At 39.2% G+C, this 18,824-nt stretch overlaps 1 protein-coding gene across 1 annotated transcript in view; it reads left to right on the top strand.

The window, feature by feature from the left end:
• The first annotated feature begins 235 nt into the window (after positions 1-235).
• The window catches only part of LOC131680643 (gonadotropin-releasing hormone receptor), a 115,663-nt gene continuing 97,074 nt past the window's right edge, over positions 236-18,824 (top strand). Inside the window, exon 1 of the mRNA XM_058961358.1 lies at positions 236-250. Within this exon, the coding sequence (XP_058817341.1) occupies positions 236-250 (15 nt within the window). The remainder of the gene's footprint in view (positions 251-18,824) is intronic.

Below are 18,824 nucleotides of genomic sequence, written 5' to 3'. Positions count from 1 at the left end.
CTAAGTGTGTGGAAAAATATTCACAATATAATTGAATCATTTCTATTTTTTTAGATAGTTGAGGACTTCAGCAAAGTTGTGTAATATTCAATTTCGAACATTTTTATTAAAAATACCTTATACATACTTTAGATTTATTTTTTAATCCGAAATCGTTGTTCTTTGGCAGGTTAAATTCAAAATTTACATTGTTTTTTCACTTTTCCATATTGTAACCTTAATTGATCAACTTAATATGTTCTACATGCTTGTAAGTGCGTGCGAAATATAAGACTTTGTTAATAGCTAATAACGTATATAAATTAAAAATAATATAAGCATATTTTATGTTATAAACCGTCGTACATGAATGGTCACCCAAACAACGCGTCCAACTATATCCTGTTTCTATGTAGTATTAATTTTATTCTACGAACAATAGAGTATCGGAATAGCCAAAGTTTGGCTGCACAAAAGTGCACCTAAAAACAGAAATCTTTGATCAAATTAGAGTAAATTTACATGAAAAATAGTTTTAGAAGCCAAAATATTGATTTTAGGTTATTAGTTCCTTCAACAAAAAGTTGTATTTTGGTGTTACCTGCAAGTTTGTAGAACATATTGAATTAATCAATTAGGGTTTTTAGCATGGAAATATCGAAAAACTGATTTTTTGGTCATATTTTCAAAAAACAACAATTTTGCTTCAAATTTGAGGTCTGATGTCTGTGGTATCTTAGAAGAAGTTATTCAAAACATAATATTCTACAACTTTGTCGAAGACATCGACCCTCTAAAACAATTTACTGAAAAAAATTTTTTTGCTCGGGTACCCTACTTTAGTCCAACAACAAAATATTCTATTTAAAAAGTTGCAGAATAATATTGTGAACATATCCTACGAAGACATGCTGGTTCTAAAATGACATCTAAGGCCTCAAATAGGTTTTGTCCCACCTTTTTTAGATTGGTCCCACTGTGCAGCGGCTGCTCTTTCAGTGGGCCATAAGCGCGACTTCCGGAGGGTTAAGAGTAGAAAGTTTTCAAATCACAACTACACCATACAAAACAACTTAAGTAATTTGGATAACAAATGCAATTAAATCAAAACTCTTGTCGACGCAAACTACTTCATATAATAAACAGATATTTAAAAACAGTATGAAAGTTTAAAACTAGAAACATCTCATACCCACGATTGGCAACAATTTCTCGTAAAACTTTGCGCCAGCGTCACTTTTTTCAGTTTTATTACCGCATCCTGCTCGCTTCCATGCCCCACGGTAGTTTCGTGAAACACTTTTGCGCCCTTGTCATGATCTTCGGGATTTTTTTTCACTCACAAACTATGGCAAGGTAAAGTTTTTATTCCGCTCCATAAACGTTTCTGTTCGAAGGCATGTAGGGGAACGCCACTTTCGGTATGGTTGCTTCATAAAAAGTACTTTTTACCATGTGTGTCCCACAGTATACCTTATCTGTATATTATCCAGGAAATTTGAACTTCGGAAGAACCCGATGGCATAGTATAATACGCTGCCGGTGAAAATTTTCCCTCAACTTTTACCTCGTTTACAGTCTAGGGAAAAGTTTGTTCTTCAACGGTGTAAATATCACCATTTTCGCGATTATCATTTACCATAACGGAACAATTTGGATTTTGATGAGCTTTGCTGCAGATAGTGAAGTTTGAAGATGACTGTTAACTATCACAATAGTGTTGGTGATCCAATTGTCGTGGAGTGACGTAGATGATTTCGATGGACATTGTCTTGAAATATTTTTTGCGTGATGGGTCCCTGGGTAACTTAAAATTTATTTATATATTTATTTATAATATTTATTTGTTTCGTCAAATAGGTGTAGACTACGAAAAATGGTTTTACAATGTTTACTTACATGCTATTTGTTATTTCTACGTTTTGAAGATAATTTTGAATTATTTTTAGACATAGTAAAGCCAATTTTTCATAATTTGTTATATACGGTACAAATAATTTAGATAACATTTTATTTGCGAAAGTAATGATGCAGATTGTACGCGAAGTGTCGTTAATAAGATAAATCATTGCAAAGTCGCGCAAAGTTCTTTAAATGTTGGTATGTTAATGAGCATGCAGCGCGCCTCATATGATGAAAGAGGAAATGCGGTCTAATTGAGTTTACGGAGTGCATATAAAAGAAATTGTTTTGGACTGATTCAATGCGTTTTTCATGCAAGATGGACTTCATACATCGCAGCAATATTCCAGAATTAATCTGACGTATGTATTGTATAGTAATTAAATAATATAAGAGTCTCCAAAATTATAGCTGAAGCGTTTAGTAAAGGCCACCATACTACTATGCGGGTACTGTATTAGCTTTCTTTATTATTGTATTGTAATGGTCAACAAATGTTAGCTTGGAGTCTAAGGTTATTGTTGGATTTCGAACTAAGAATTGGTCGATCTAAGTGTCAGGAACACCTATTAATTTATTTGCTCTGCCTCCTATCAGAATGATACAGAGGTTTGATGCGAAGATATAGGTAGGTTTATTGCAACTGAACTGGCTATGATACACTGGTTTTATCGTATGTACAGTAGAGTGGCTCGCGGTTGTATGGGAAAACTTCAAAATGATTTAAACTAGCGGGCACAGCACTTTTTGAGTTCCTTTTGTGGTCCCAAATGCCTGTGCAAAATTTGGTAGCGATTGGTTGCTTCCCGGGTTTGCGCATTACGTTCAAAGTTTGTATGGGATTGTATATGGGGAAATCCATTATTTTGCATTTACGTTAATAAAGATCGCTATTTCACTCAATATGAAAAACTAGCTTTATAAAACGATAATTCAAACCTTGGTTAACAACTTTGTCGAAGACGGTAACTAGCTACAAGTTTTCAAAAACAAATATATATATATATATATATATATATATATATATATATATATATATATATATATATATATATATATATATATATATATATATATATATATATATATATATATATATATATATATATATATATATATATATATATATATATATATATATATATATATATATATATATATATATATATATATATATATATATATATATATATATATATATATATATTCTAGCGTCACTACCAGAAACATAAGTGTTTTTGTTTTATTTGAATTATAGAGGTTTTAACCTTACGGTCATTCGCCTCTTCGGGCTAGGAAAATCTCTTATGAAAAATTTCTAACCCTATATGCGGGTTCGGGACTCGAACCCAGGTGAGCTGCATACAAGGCAGTCGATTTACCAACTACACTATGCCCGTTCCCTCGTTGTATATTTCGTTCGTGCAAAAGTAGTCCCTGTAACTCATTCTCGGATAATTTTACCGTACAAAATACGGTTATCGAACAATTTTTTTTTTCAAAATGCTGCATTTAAAAGCTTCTGCGTTCTTTTAAAAAAAATGCTCTTGAATCAGGATGATCTGATTGAAGCGAATGTAATAATGGTACAATCACTTTTACTTAAACTTTTTTATATGATAATCTTTAGCTATGCTGTACTTTCAATTATCAGCGAAAAAATGCACACCTTCGTTGTTACGAACCATGAAAATACGTTAACACTCTTATGGTCTATACTCAACTTCATTGAATTCAGTTCAACCATGCCTACATCAAAAATAAGCCCCCTTTCATTGAATACTTAAGGGAACAACGGTGAACCAATTTTGCAAGAAGGATACGGAAAAAGATTTGCTTACATCATCATTTTCACTTATATTGTCGAAAAGAAGATTTACTGCCGAACCCCCTGCTGCTAAACGTTCACGAGCCGTCCAAATATTATACCCTGATGGAGCGGGTGTTTTTCGGGTTGGTTTCTAATTCACTTATCTATTTTATAGCATTCAACTACCGAGATTCGATGTTGCATTATGTGCCACGCCGGAGTCCTCTTGAAAAGCCAGATTTTTAGTCACCCTCGCAACGTGCCGTTTTTCTATACATCTCCCGGGGGTGGTACAACAAAAACATATATACCTTCTCGCAGAAGATATGCTACCAAAAAATGTTGTGATGCAAATTTTCACACAATATGATTTTGTAGAACACTGCCTAACTTTTCAAGCCCCAAATAAACAAACCAATTGTGCCTAACTTGTGCAAAATCTACAGACTGTAGAATGTTGCGTTGGTGTTCATGTATCTGCTTTTATGCTGATCTCAAGTCGAGTTCAAATAAAAAATGCACGAAATAAAGGGGTAAGGTTTAACCTTTTATAAGGCAGTGGCAACTGTATTGCCACCTTTTCGTTTCGTTCATAACGCAGAAATATGAAGTGAGAAGTGTTCCAATCTTATGAAATCTACTTGTTAGGAGTCTGGCAACTCTTCTTATTACTTTTTATTGAGATACAGTGAAAAGTGTCAGAATGGTGAAGAGTTTTTTAGAAAAAAAACGGCGATTTCCTTTTGGATAATAAAATTAGCTCGATTTTGAAAAAAATACTCTAGACCCTATAAGTTGGTGATGCAAATTTGTAAAAACAACTATTTTTAATCCGAAAATTTGGTTTATGAGTGGTAAAAATTAAAAAGAAAAAAATTTAATGAATAAAAGAAAAAAATTTAATGTAATCTGTGGTCTCCTTTTTCATCTTATCCTCAGAATCCAGGGGTTATTTACTGTTAATCACGTAATCACCAGTAACTCACCTTAATTTCTTTCTGAATTTCCGATCCAGCTCGATTTGTCTTTATAGTTCCATCAATCTCGTTGGCGGCACGGGCGGTACCACGTATATTATCAAAACATTATTATATTACGAAATAAATGTGAATATATTCTAAACTAAGTGAAAAACCGTGCTTCTATTAATATAACATCCATTAATGGCCCCAAACTCTGGGCCTTATAAAAGGGTTAACAAAGGTCGAATAATACATTATCAAGGCAAACCAGCGATGATGAATAGTCGTGGTTGTGCTTTGGGCTGGGGCTATATACCGTTTTCCGGATTCCTTTTACCCAAATATCGTGTTCCAGAAAATTATTTTCCCGAATGTTGCATAATCCAAAAAACCCGCCTTGCCAAGTATACAAGTCATCCGAATGTCCATATCTCCGAAATAACACACCTCCGGGAGTTTGTTTCCGCATATTTTAGATAGCCTGTTTGTCTTTCTCGTATAGAAAGGCTACGCAATCACTCTGAAAATCATTCTACCATTCGACTCAGTTAGTCGAGTTCGGCAAATGTATGTGTGTGCGTATGCGTGTATGTATGTATGTATGTATATATGTGACCAATTATTGCACGTAGGTTACTCGGATAAGGCTAAACCGATTTAATTTATTTTATCAAACTTAGTCTCCAATGAAAAATACAACGTCACCATAAGCTGCTATTGAATTTCATTTAATTCCGATTTTCGGTTCCGGAGTTACTCGTTGAAGAGTACTGTCACGCATGAAATTCACATATAAAACGATATCAGTATTTTTTTTTTCAATTTGTTTATTTGATAAGGCACGTATGCGTTAGCTTAAAGGTGCCATTTTTTCATTGTTTTACATTTTGAATTTCTTAAAACTAGGGGGTTACACATTTCAATATTATTTTGTTTTATATAATGAAACTAAAAAAAAACTTTACAGCTAACTTATACATATAAAAGAGGGTATAATATAATATTCGTAAGATTTTGGGGACGGGTCATTTTGTGTGTTCTTTGTATAGTAATTCACTTTATGATTTTTAGAAGGGAGATTGTAGGAGAAATTAATTATTAACTAAGCGGAACATTTTACAAGCTTATTAACTAGAGATAACTAGAAAGAGTTTTACTAACTAGAGTTTACTAACTATTTTAAAGTAGTGCTACTGTTGTGCATTTCTTAACGAGATTAAATATTGTTCAACTAAAACTAGAAGATAGGGGGGCACATAAATTTTGGGAAGATATTCAAGGGGAGAAGGGGGTGAAGTCATACATCTGTGTATCAGAGACATGGGAGAGAGGATGGACAAGGCTAAACGGGGGGGGGGGGATATAAACTTTCAGTTTCCGGCATCAGGAATCAACGGCCAGGATTACAGATTCGAACGGATGTATCAAGTATTGGGACGCCGGGCGGTTTTCCTCGAGCCGGCAGGGGTTCCTCCAGACGGTTTCGTAGTACGGCTCAGATACGGATCGGAAACACACCGCGTTGCGCGTGTTATATTGTACTGTAGATCTCGTGTTGTTGGTTCATTCGACAGATGTTTTGTCTCGTCTTGGAGTCGTATCAAACCATCGTTGGGGTACGGTAGGCGGAAGAGGGCACTTCTGGGAATGATAAGAGAAAAGATAGGGGCATTTAAATTTGGATATTGATGGTTTTGAGAAACGTGTATATAAGGGACATGTAGAGAATATCGCGGCTTGCTAGTACATCTCGAACCGGGACATTGGGTGATCTACCTCGGGCCCGAAGGGAATCGAATAGTTGAGATCTGGCAGAACAGTACTCGGCGCATGCCCAGACAACATGTTCGATTTCGTGATAACCGTTGCCACAAGCGCAGATACCGCTATCCACGAGCCCAATACGCCGGAGATGTGCGTCCAGCATGTAGTGATTGGACATGAGCCGAGACATCACGTGAATGAAATCCCGACCCACATCCATCCCCCTGAACCAAGGTTTCGTCGATACCTTAGGGATTATCGAATGTAGCCACCTTCCCAGTTCACCATTGCTCCATGAAGTTTGCCAACTTTCGAGGGTTCTCTGATGAGTAATACTGAAAAATTCGCTGAAGCTAATTGGTCTTTCATATATGTCACCGTGTAAAGCGCCCGCCTTAGCTAAAGAGTCCGCTTCTTCATTACCTGGAATGGAGCAATGCGAGGGAACCCAAACTAAGGTAATCTTGTACGATCTTACAGACAAAGCACGCAGGCGGTCCCAGATTTTCCCCAGAAAATATGGAATGTGCTTTCTAGGTTTCATTGAACGGAGAGCCTCGATTGAGCTGAGGCTATCCGAGACAATAAAGTAATGATCGGTGGGCAAAGTATCAATGATCCCAAGGGTATACTGAATAGCAGCAAGTTCTGCGACGTAAACTGAAGCAGGATCATTGAGTTTGAATGAGGCGGTGAGGTTTTGAGTGAATATACCGAAGCCAGTGGAGCCGTCGAGGCTTGACCCGTCGGTGTAAAACATCTTGTTGCAGTCGACTTCTCGAAATTTACTATGAAAGATGCTTGGGATCACTTGCGGGCGTATGTGATCCGGGATTCCACGAATCTCGTCTTTCATGGATGTGTCGAAGAATACAGTTGAATCAGAAGCATGAAAGAGATTGACACGGTTGGAATAGTATGAAGAAGGATTGATATTTTGTGCCATGTAATCGAAGTACAAGGACATAAATCGGGTTTGAGAATTGAGCTCGATAAGCCTTTCGAAATTTGCAATTACTAACGGGTTCAAGATATCGCATCGGATGAGCAATCGATATGAGAGTTCCCAAAATCGATTTTTCAGCAGAAGGACGCCCGCCAGCACTTCTAAACTCATCGTATGTGTCGAGTGCATGCAACCCAAAGCAATACGCAAACAACAATATTGGATTCGCTCTAGTTTGATGAAGTGTATGTTCGCAGCGGAGCGGAAACAGAAACTCCCGTACTCCATCACCGACAATATTGTTGTTTGGTACAGCCTGATCAGGTCTCCTGGGTGGGCACCCCACCATGTTCCGGTTATTGTACGGAGAAAGTTGATCCTTTGCTGGCACTTCTGTTTCAGATACCTAATGTGACATCCCCAGGTTCCTTTAGAGTCGAACCAGATCCCGAGATATTTGAAAGTTGAAACCTGAGCAATAGTTTGACCCATTAATTGAAGCTGTAATTGCGCTGGTTCACGCTTCCTTGAAAATACGACTAGCTCAGTTTTCTCCGTGGAGAACTCGATACCTAGCTGGAGGGCCCAAGCAGACAAATTGTCCAAGGTATCTTGCAATGGTCCTTGCAGATCGACGGCTTTGGGACCTGTAATAGAGACCACACCGTCATCTGCAAACTGCCTTAGCGTGCAGGAATTGACAAGACATTCGTCAATGTCATTCACGTAAAAGTTATAGAGAAGGGGGCTTAGACATGAGCCCTGGGGAAGACCCATGTAGCTAATTCGTGATGTCGATAAATCACCATGCGAAAAATGCATATGTTTTTCAGACAGCAAGTTTAGCAAAAAGTTGTTTAGAGTCGGTGAAAGACCATGCTGGTGCAGCTTCTCAGAAAGAATTTTGATAGAAACTGAGTCAAAAGCCCCCTTTATATCTAGGAAAACTGATGCCATCTGCTCTTTGCTAGCATAAGCCATTTGAATTTCTGTTGAGAGCAACGCAAGACAATCGTTCGTCCCTTTGCCTTTGCGGAAACCAAATTGTGTATCTGACAGTAAGCCATTTGCTTCAACCCAATTATCGAGGCGAAACAAGATCATTTTCTCGAACAACTTTCGGATACAGGACAGCATCGCAATCGGTCGATACGAGTTGTGGTCGGAGGCTGGTTTTCCTGGTTTTTGAATGGCAATGACCTTCACTTGCCTCCAGTCATGAGGGACAATATTACCCTCAAGAAACTTATTAAATAAATTCAACAAGCGTCTTTTGGCAGAGTCTGGCAGATTCTTTAACAAGTTAAATTTGATTCTGTCTGGCCCTGGGGCTTTATTGTTACATGATAAGAGAGCAAGTGAGAACTCCACCATCGAAAACGGTATTTCGTTCGCGTTATTGTGAGGGGACGCGGCGCGGTAGATCTTCTGTGCCGGGGCGGAATCCGGACAAACCTTCTTGGCAAAATCGAATATCCAACGGTTTGAATATTCCACGCTCTCATTAGTACTATTTCGGTTTCGTAAGCGCCGGGCCGTACTCCAAAGAGTGCTCATCGATGTTTCTCTCGTTAGTCCGTCGACGAACCGGCGCCAGTAGCTACGTTTTTTGGCTTTTATCAAACTCTTCATGCGCGTTTCCGCCATCGCGTACTGTCGGTAGCTAGCTGGCAGCCCATCGTCCCGGAAGGTCTTATACGCAGCGGCCTTCTCCGCGTACACGTCTGAGCACTCTTTGTCCCACCATGGATTGGGAGGACGCCCGCGTGAATTCGCGTCTGGTACGCGTTTAGTCTGAGCTTGAATCGCGGTATCGAGAATCAAGCCAGCCAGGAACCCGTACTCTTCCTCCGGAGGAAGCTCTTGTGTCGATTCTACTTTTTCGGATATCGCGGACGCGTAGCTCTTCCAATCAATATTTCGTGTGAGGTCATACGAAACATTGATTGTATTCGGTGGCCCTGAACCGTTAGCAATATTAATTACGATTGGCAGATGGTCGCTGCCGTGGGGATCAGAGACTACCTTCCACATGCAATCTAACCGCAGCGATGTCGAGCAGAGGGACAGGTCTAAGGCACTCGGACGCGCTGGAGGGGCAGGAATCCGTGTCATTTCACCCGTATTCAAAATAGTCATATTGAAGTTGTCGCAAAGCTCATGGAGTAGGGTAGATCGATTATCGTCATGAAGGCAACCCCATGCCGTGCCGTGGGAGTTGAAGTCACCTAAAACTAGCCTCGGTGCGGGGAGGAGTTCCGCAATATCGCAAAGCCGTCGGTGGCTAACTGAGGCTCTAGGGGGGATGTAGGTGGAAGCAATGCAAAGGTCTTTGCCTTTAATTCTGGTTTGGCAAGCGACAACTTCAATGCCTGGTGTCGAGGGGAGGTCGATCCGATTGAAAGAATAGCACTTTTTGATCCCCAAAAGTACTCCTCCGTAAGAGTCTTCTCGATCCAAGCGAATAATATTAAAATCGTGGAAGTGTAGGGTTATTTCTGAAGTGAGCCATGTCTCGCATAGGGCAAATGCATCGCATTTAAAATTATTTAGTAAGATTTTAAACGAATCGATTTTCGGGATAATGCTTCTGCAATTCCACTGTAGAACAGTGATTAAATCCTTGACCTCGTTCGATGAATTAGCCATCGAAGGATACAATCGCTGAAAGAAGGGGCCATTTCGCAGTAAACTGCATCAAAAATGTTTTTACTGCGGGGAGAAAGCTTATCAAGATACTTTTAAGGGGGTCAGAAATGTTTAACGCTGCAAGAATACGGTCCACAATGTCAGAGAAATTTATTAAGCCAGCACTGTTTTCTTTCTCTGGCTGAGATATGGGAACACTTGGGGTTTTTGATGTTCCTGGAAGTGCTGGGAACTCCTTTTCTGAGCTCAGGTTACTGAGACCGGGAGCGACTTGCTTCGGTTTTGCACCAGTACTTCCTTGAGTAGTTATTTTAGGGGGACCATGAAGAGACACCTTCTGGCCTTTACGACGAAGCTTGGAAGAGGAAATGTTCTTCCTTTTTCTACTACTTCTAGGCACAGCAGAAGATGTTCCCTCCTGGGGTTCATCACAGTCGCCTTCGTCAGTAGACAAGTTGGTAAAGATGTTCGTAGAGACAGGTGGCGTAGCTATCTTAAGCATTTCTGCAAAAGATCGCTTAGAGCGTCCCTGAAGGAAACGCTTAAGATTTTCCTCGCGCTGTTTGTACGCGGGACATGAAGGGAGATCATGTGGGTTTCCCCCACAGTAGAGGCACTTTTCGACATCTCTACCACAGGAATCATCCGCATGATTCCCACCGCATTTCCCACAGCGGGCTTTATTGCTACAATGGGAGGCTGTGTGTCCCAATTGTTTGCAATTAGTACAGTTCATGACCCGCGGCACAAAGAGGCGAACAGGTAGACGAACCTTGTCAAAAAGGAGGTAATTGGGCAGGGCAGAGCCGGCGAAGGTCACCCGATAAGAGTCTGAGTTGACGTATGTTTTCTTCCCGTCAGCTGCGACTGATGCTGAATGCAAACGTTTGCATTCCAGTATCTTCACTGGCTTAAGCATGGGGTCTTTGAAACAGCCAGTCCCATATTTTAGCAGGTCCTCGCAATTCAGACTCGAATCGGAAACGACCCCACTGACTTCAACCCTGCTAGCTGGAATATACACCCTGTACTCCCTCGTAAAGGGCTCGGAGCCAGCAATATCGTTTGCCTGAGTTGAACTGTTAACCACCACCCGAAGCTTATCAGGGCGAATTTTCGATATTTCTGTCACGGCCGAATACCGATCCGTCAGAACTCGAGAAATCTGCAACAGATTCAAACACTTTTTTTCTTTGGTCCGAAAGAAGATCACAAATGGCCCGGTGGCCGAGCTCGGATATACCTTGAGCCGGGGAGCCGATTTTATTTCGACGTCCATCTCACCTTGAGATGAACCGCCGTCAGGGGAAGTCATTTTTGCACGGGCCTATTGCCCAGTGCACGTTATTAAGACAACCAAGAAGGGGAAACGAAAACTAATACTTAGCTTGTGTAGGTAACGGTATCCAGACGGCTTACTAGAAGAACACTGTTTCACTTCACTGACCGGCTAACGGTACTCAGAAACAGAAACACAAAAGAAGGGAAAAAATACTGAAACCTCAACTAGGCGCAGAGTGTGCAAATAACCTTGAACGCGGATTAACACTATTTGTCGCTATAGAGTGTACGGACCGATGACAAAAGACTTCTATCTCGACTGAGTGCTCGATAACGAATGAGCGATATCAGTATGTTATCTAAACGATGCAAAACTTCATAAAATGTTAATTTCTTGGATATATATATATATATATATATATATATATATATATATATATATATATATATATATATATATATATATATATATATATATATATATATATATATATATATATATATATATATATATATATATATATATATATATATATATATATATATATATATATATATATATATATATATATATATTCAGCTCTCTGTTGTCCAATCAAACGCATATTAAGAACTTTGGGCACCTTCGACGGAACCGGAAGCTTCGGGAAAGTGGGGGAAAGTTCCTGAATTAAATTCACATCTGCTTTTCAGAAATGTTTGACTCGATTTAAAAAAAACCCCAAATGAAAGCTACATAGCCCCCTCCTTCTTAGACCAACCTCATTCCCTTTTGTCCACCCCGTACACCAAAATAAGTTAGGTGGTTTCCGACGCATCCTCCCACATTCCACTAATTATCCCCCACCTTCCCAACCACCGCGCATTTCAAAATATGTTATACAACATTGAGAACTCACGCTGGTTAAGCTAATTACATATTAAATTTTTATTTGTTTCAATTGTGTCAGCGTCGCCATGTTGCTCATCAGGTTCGTGGCAGTCTTGTGATTATATACACTTACCAAGTGTAATAAGAATGTAATTTCCACAACGTTATATTTAACGTAACCAGTTATTAAATCATATAGTTTGGATAAATGAGAAAGGCACAATTGCATTGGTGGATTAAAACAAGTTTTTTGATTTCTGTTAATAATACAAGTCTTTGAATGGGTAAACGTGATGTCATCAATCGGATATATAAAAAAAACTAATTGTTTTGTTTGTTTTAACTAAAACTTTGCTTTCTACTTTTTTCTGCTTGAGAATAATAAAATAGCCAGAGACTGTATAATAACATACACTAATAAAAACAATATAAACCTATATTGCCGTTCTACGCATAATTGTTCTATGTATATTAGAAATTCCATAGAACATGTGACAACCATGCGTATAATAGCTGTATATTACACAATTTTTGTGAAGATTTTAAGGCAGGTCTTTTCAAAAAATTTCTTGGTGCGAAAATGCGCATGGTGCGACTTGCATATCCTGAAATCGATAAAATGGTGGATGGTGGATATTCTTTATTCAAATGCAGAGCCAACATATATTAATTCCAAAACATTAATATGAATGCAACCTTCAACATAATCATTCATCTTTACATTGTACCCAAAGCTAACCTTCCGATGGACCGTTCTAGAGCTATGTGTATGTTCTTCCATTGAAACCAAATCTCTAGCATATGTATTTAGGTACCATCAATTTTGATCCGCTTCATAAATTCGGCGGTCCAGTGAGAATTTCCGTCGACGCACCGATCAGTGCAGTACGAAGCCAGCATCAATTCTCACTTCCGAAGGCAGCGCATAAAATAACGATATTGGGGATTTAATTTCGATAAGACTATATGTCGCTCTGGTAGTAATGAATAATAATCGATTTGCTCATTCTCTTGTATGCTGATGGGATTGTGCTGATCCAGTAGTCTCAAAGTAATATATTAAAACCCGGTGTTTATGGTTATTGGATTTATGTGAACTACCATTTTGTCCTTCGGTATTGTTTATTTACATTTACTATGTCACTAGGTAACCAGCGGCCGTCCAACTAAAACTCAGTTAAAAAGTGCCCAACCAACAAATTACTATTAAGCAATTGCTAACAGAAATCGCTAAATCAAGAGATTAAATTAAGTTACTTTATTAATATTTCTATCGAAATCAACTAATTGAGCAGACGAATAAATTATGTTTTTGCCTTTCTCAATAGAAAGGTATTGCAATTGCTCTGAAAACCGACTTTTTAACGGAGGCCCGGAGGGCCGAGTGACATATACCATTCGATTCAGTTCGTCGAGTTCGGCAAATGTCTGTGTGTGTATGTATGTGTGTATGTATGTATGTGTGTGTATGTGTGTGTGTATGTGACCAAAAATGTCACTCATTTTTCTCAGAGATGGCTGAACCGATTTTGACAAACTTAGTCTCAAATGAAAGGTGCAACGTTCCCATAGGCTGCTATTGAATTTCTAATGGATCCGACTTCCGGTTCCGGAATTACAGGGTGATAAGTACGAACACGCAGAAAATGTCGATTTTAATAAATTCTGCAATGAATGTATAAAGGTGAAAATTTTTCCAAAATATGACCACAACTGCTTCGATTTGTAGTATTAGGTCACTAACATCCATTCAAAGTCTATTTGGCCACATTGGCCACCATCCTCGGTTCCGGAAGCCCCGGCGGAAGTATCTAAATTCAGAATAACAGTCACATCGGTTTCTCGGAGATGGCTAGACCTATTCGACTAAACTTGGCCTCAAATGAAAGGTATTGCGTCCCCGTAAATGGATATTTAATTTCATCCCGATCCGACTTCCGGTTCCGGAGTTACAGGTTGTGGCGTGCGATCACATAGCAAATTGTGATTCAAACCGATACTCCGATGAAAGCAAAAAAGGTAAAAATTTCGCTATAATATCTCTCAAACAACTTAAATTTGCTGTTCTAGGTCACCGACGGCCAACCAAACTTTCGTTGACTACATTGATCACCATTGACGGTTCCGGAAGTACCCGGGAAAAGCGGCCATCTTTCAAAATTTACGAACTCGCATCAGTTTCCCGGAAATGGTTGGGCCAATTTTCACAAACTTAGTCCCAAATGATAGCTATAATATCCCCATAGATGTCTATAAAATTTCGTACGGATCGCTTATATGGTTCCGGAAATATAGACTAAATCGTCCGGTCACATATGAAATTCCCATATAAGCCGGAACTCAAATTTTTTCTCAAAGGGGGGACCCCATGAAATTTCAGAAATCGAATTCGTATTTTTGATGCCAAACATCTTTAAAATGCATGAAACGTCGAGATTTTATGTTATCTCGAAAAAAATATTTTTTTTATAAAAATCGACTTTTTGGGACTTTGCCGATTTCGCACCTTTTTGCCTTTCTCAATAGAAAGGTATTGCAATTGCTCTGAAAACCGACTTTTTAACGGAGGCCCGGAGGGCCGAGTGACATATACCATTCGATTCAGTTCGTCGAGTTCGGCAAATGTCTGTGTGTGTATGTATGTGTGTATGTATGTATGTGTGTGTGTATGTGTGTGTGTATGTGACCAAAAATGTCACTCATTTTTCTCAGAGATGGCTGAACCGATTTTGACAAACTTAGTCTCAAATGAAAGGTGCAACGTTCCCATAGGCTGCTATTGAATTTCTAATGGATCCGACTTCCGGTTCCGGAATTACAGGGTGATAAGTACGAACACGCAGAAAATGTCGATTTTAATAAATTCTGCAATGAATGTATAAAGGTGAAAAATTTTCCAAAATATGACCACAACTGCTTCGATTTGTAGTATTAGGTCACTAACATCCATTCAAAGTCTATTTGGCCACATTGGCCACCATCCTCGGTTCCGGAAGCCCCGGCGGAAGTATCTAAATTCAGAATAACAGTCACATCGGTTTCTCGGAGATGGCTAGACCGATTCGACTAAACTTGGCCTCAAATGAAAGGTATTGCGTCCCCGTAAATGGATATTTAATTTCATCCCGATCCGACTTCCGGTTCCGGAGTTACAGGTTGTGGCGTGCGATCACATAGCAAATTGTGATTCAAACCGATACTCCGATGAAAGCAAAAACCTGTTTTAATCCACCTAGCGGTGCAATTGTGCCTTTCTCATTTCTCTAAACTATGGCACGGAGGCTTTTTATGTTCAACATAATTGTGGAAATGTCCATTACATTCTTAGTACACTTTGCACTTATACACAATGGCATGCCAGCCACGAACTTGATGAGCTACGTGTCGACGGTGAAACACTTGAAACAAAAAAATATCATACTTCATTAGCCTAATCAGCATTAGATCAATGTTATCTGCTTGCTAACTCATTTTGTCATGCGGGGGTGGGTATGTGAAGAGGGCGAAAGTCCCATGAACGAACGACTCCCCAGCTTAAATTGGTATGCTTTGTGATATAGTGGTGGTTTAAAGATGACGGGGTTGAAAGGGAGGGGTATGAGGGCTGGATGGGGTGGTGGTCTGAGGGGTGATTAAAGGAGATTTTTAAAGGAGGGGCGCGAACAGTAGAGGGGGGGGTGTAACCCCTCTCCGTAAACCATCAACTACGCCTCTGTTAAAATCCAGAAACCCTAAACGAGTCGAAAAAAAAAACGGGATTAGGTTGACGTTTTTCAGAGTGATTGCATAACCTTTCTATATGAGAAAGGCAAAAATGTGCCAAAATCCAAAAAAGTGAATCGTAGTCAAATTTTTTTTCGAGTTTGCATCAAATCTCGACGTTTTATGCACCTTGAACACATTTAGCATCAAAAATAAAAATTCTATTTTTAATTTTTCCTATAGTTTATATGAGAAATTTCTGTGTGGCCGTACTCTGAAACCCGTAATTCCGGAAACAGAATTCCGATCGATCCAAAATTCAATAGCAGCCGATGGGAAGGTTGCACCTTTCATTTGAGACTAAGTTTGGGCAAATCGGTCCAGCCATCTCTGAGAAAAATGAGTGACATTATTTGACACATACGCACATACATACACACACACACATACACACACACATACACACACACATACACACACACATACATACATACACACACACATACAGACTTTTTCCGATCTCGACGAACTGAGTCGAATGGGATATGACACCCGGCCCTCCGGGCCGGGATTAGGTTGACGTTTTTCAGAGTGATTGCATAACCTTTCTATATGAGAAAGGCAAAAATGTGCCAAAATCCAAAAAAGTGAATCGTAGTCAAATTTTTTTTTCGAGTTTGCATCAAATCTCGACGTTTCATGCACCTTGAACACATTTAGCATCAAAAATAAAAATTCTATTTTTAATTTTTCCTATAGTTTATATGAGAAATTTCTGTGTGGCCGTACTCTGAAACCCGTAATTCCGGAACCAGAATTCCGATCGATCCAAAATTCAATAGCAGCCGATGGGAAGGTTGCACCTTTCATTTGAGACTAAGTTTGGGCAAATCGGTCCAGCCATCTCTGAGAAAAATGAGTGACATTATTTGACACATACGCACATACATACACACACACACATACACACACACATACACACACACACATACACACACATACAGACTTTTTCCGATCTCGACGAACTGAGTCGAATGGGATATGACACTCGGCCCTCCGGGCCGGGATTAGGTTGACGTTTTTCAGAGTGATTGCATAACCTTTCTATATGAAAAAGGCAAAAATGTGCCAAAATCCAAAAAAGTGAATCGTAGTCAAATTTTTTTTTCGAGTTTGCATCAAATCTCGACGTTTCATGCACCTTGAACACATTTAGCATCAAAAATAAAAATTCTATTTTTAATTTTTCCTATAGTTTATATGAGAAATTTCTGTGTGGCCGTACTCTGAAACCCGTAATTCCGGAACCAGAATTCCGATCGATCCAAAATTCAATAGCAGCCGATGGGAAGGTTGCACCTTTCATTTGAGACTAAGTTTGGGCAAATCGGTCCAGCCATCTCTGAGAAAAATGAGTGACATTATTTGACACATACGCACATACATACACACACACACATACACACACATACAGACTTTTTCCGATCTCGACGAACTGAGTCGAATGGGATATGACACTCGGCCCTCCGGGCCGGGATTAGGTTGACGTTTTTCAGAGTGATTGCATAACCTTTCTATATGAGAAAGGCAAAAATGTGCCAAAATCCAAAAAAGTGAATCGTAGTCAAATTTTTTTTTCGAGTTTGCATCAAATCTCGACGTTTCATGCACCTTGAACACATTTAGCATCAAAAATAAAAATTCTATTTTTAATTTTTCCTATAGTTTATATGAGAAATTTCTGTGTGGCCGTACTCTGAAACCCGTAATTCCGGAACCAGAATTCCGATCGATCCAAAATTCAATAGCAGCCGATGGGAAGTTTGCACCTTTCATTTGAGACTAAGTTTGGGCAAATCGGTCCAGCCATCTCTGAGAAAAATGAGTGACATTATTTGACACATACGCACATACATACACACACACACATACACACACACATACACACACATACAGACTTTTTCCGATCTCGACGAACTGAGTCGAATGGGATATGACACTCGGCCCTCCGGGCCGGGATTAGGTTGACGTTTTTCAGAGTGATTGCATAACCTTTCTATATGAGAAAGGCAAAAATGTGCCAAAATCCAAAAAAGTGAATCGTAGTCAAATTTTTTTTTCGAGTTTGCATCAAATCTCGACGTTTCATGCACCTTGAACACATTTAGCATCAAAAATAAAAATTCTATTTTTAATTTTTCCTATAGTTTATATGAGAAATTTCTGTGTGGCCGTACTCTGAAACCCGTAATTCCGGAACCAGAATTCCGATCGATCCAAAATTCAATAGCAGCCGATGGGAAGTTTGCACCTTTCATTTGAGACTAAGTTTGGGCAAATCGGTCCAGCCATCTCTGAGAAAAATGAGTGACATTATTTGACACATACGCACATACATACACACACACACATACACACACATACAGACTTTTTCCGATCTCGACGAACTGAGTCGAATGGGATATGACACTCGGCCCTCCGGGCCGGGATTAGGTTGACGTTTTTCAGAGTGATTGCATAACCTTTCTATATGAGAAAGGCAAAAATGTGCCAAAATCCAAAAAAGTGAATCGTAGTCAAATTTTTTTTTCGAGTTTGCATCAAATCTCGACGTTTCATGCACCTTGAACACATTTAGCATCAAAAATAAAAATTCTATTTTTAATTTTTCCTATAGTTTATATGAGAAATTTCTGTGTGGCCGTACTCTGAAACCCGTAATTCCGGAACCAGAATTCCGATCGATCCAAAATTCAATAGCAGCCGATGGGAAGGTTGCACCTTTCATTTGAGACTAAGTTTGGGCAAATCGGTCCAGCCATCTCTGAGAAAAATGAGTGACATTATTTGACACATACGCACATACATACACACACACACACATACACACACACATACACACACACATACATACATACACACACACATACAGACTTTTTCCGATCTCGACGAACTGAG

This window comes from Topomyia yanbarensis, chromosome 2 (assembly GCF_030247195.1).
Source record: "Topomyia yanbarensis strain Yona2022 chromosome 2, ASM3024719v1, whole genome shotgun sequence".
Classification (NCBI taxonomy): domain Eukaryota; kingdom Metazoa; phylum Arthropoda; class Insecta; order Diptera; family Culicidae; genus Topomyia; species Topomyia yanbarensis.
Note: the sequence above shows the minus strand (reverse complement) of the source record. Positions and strands in the feature narration are given on the sequence as shown.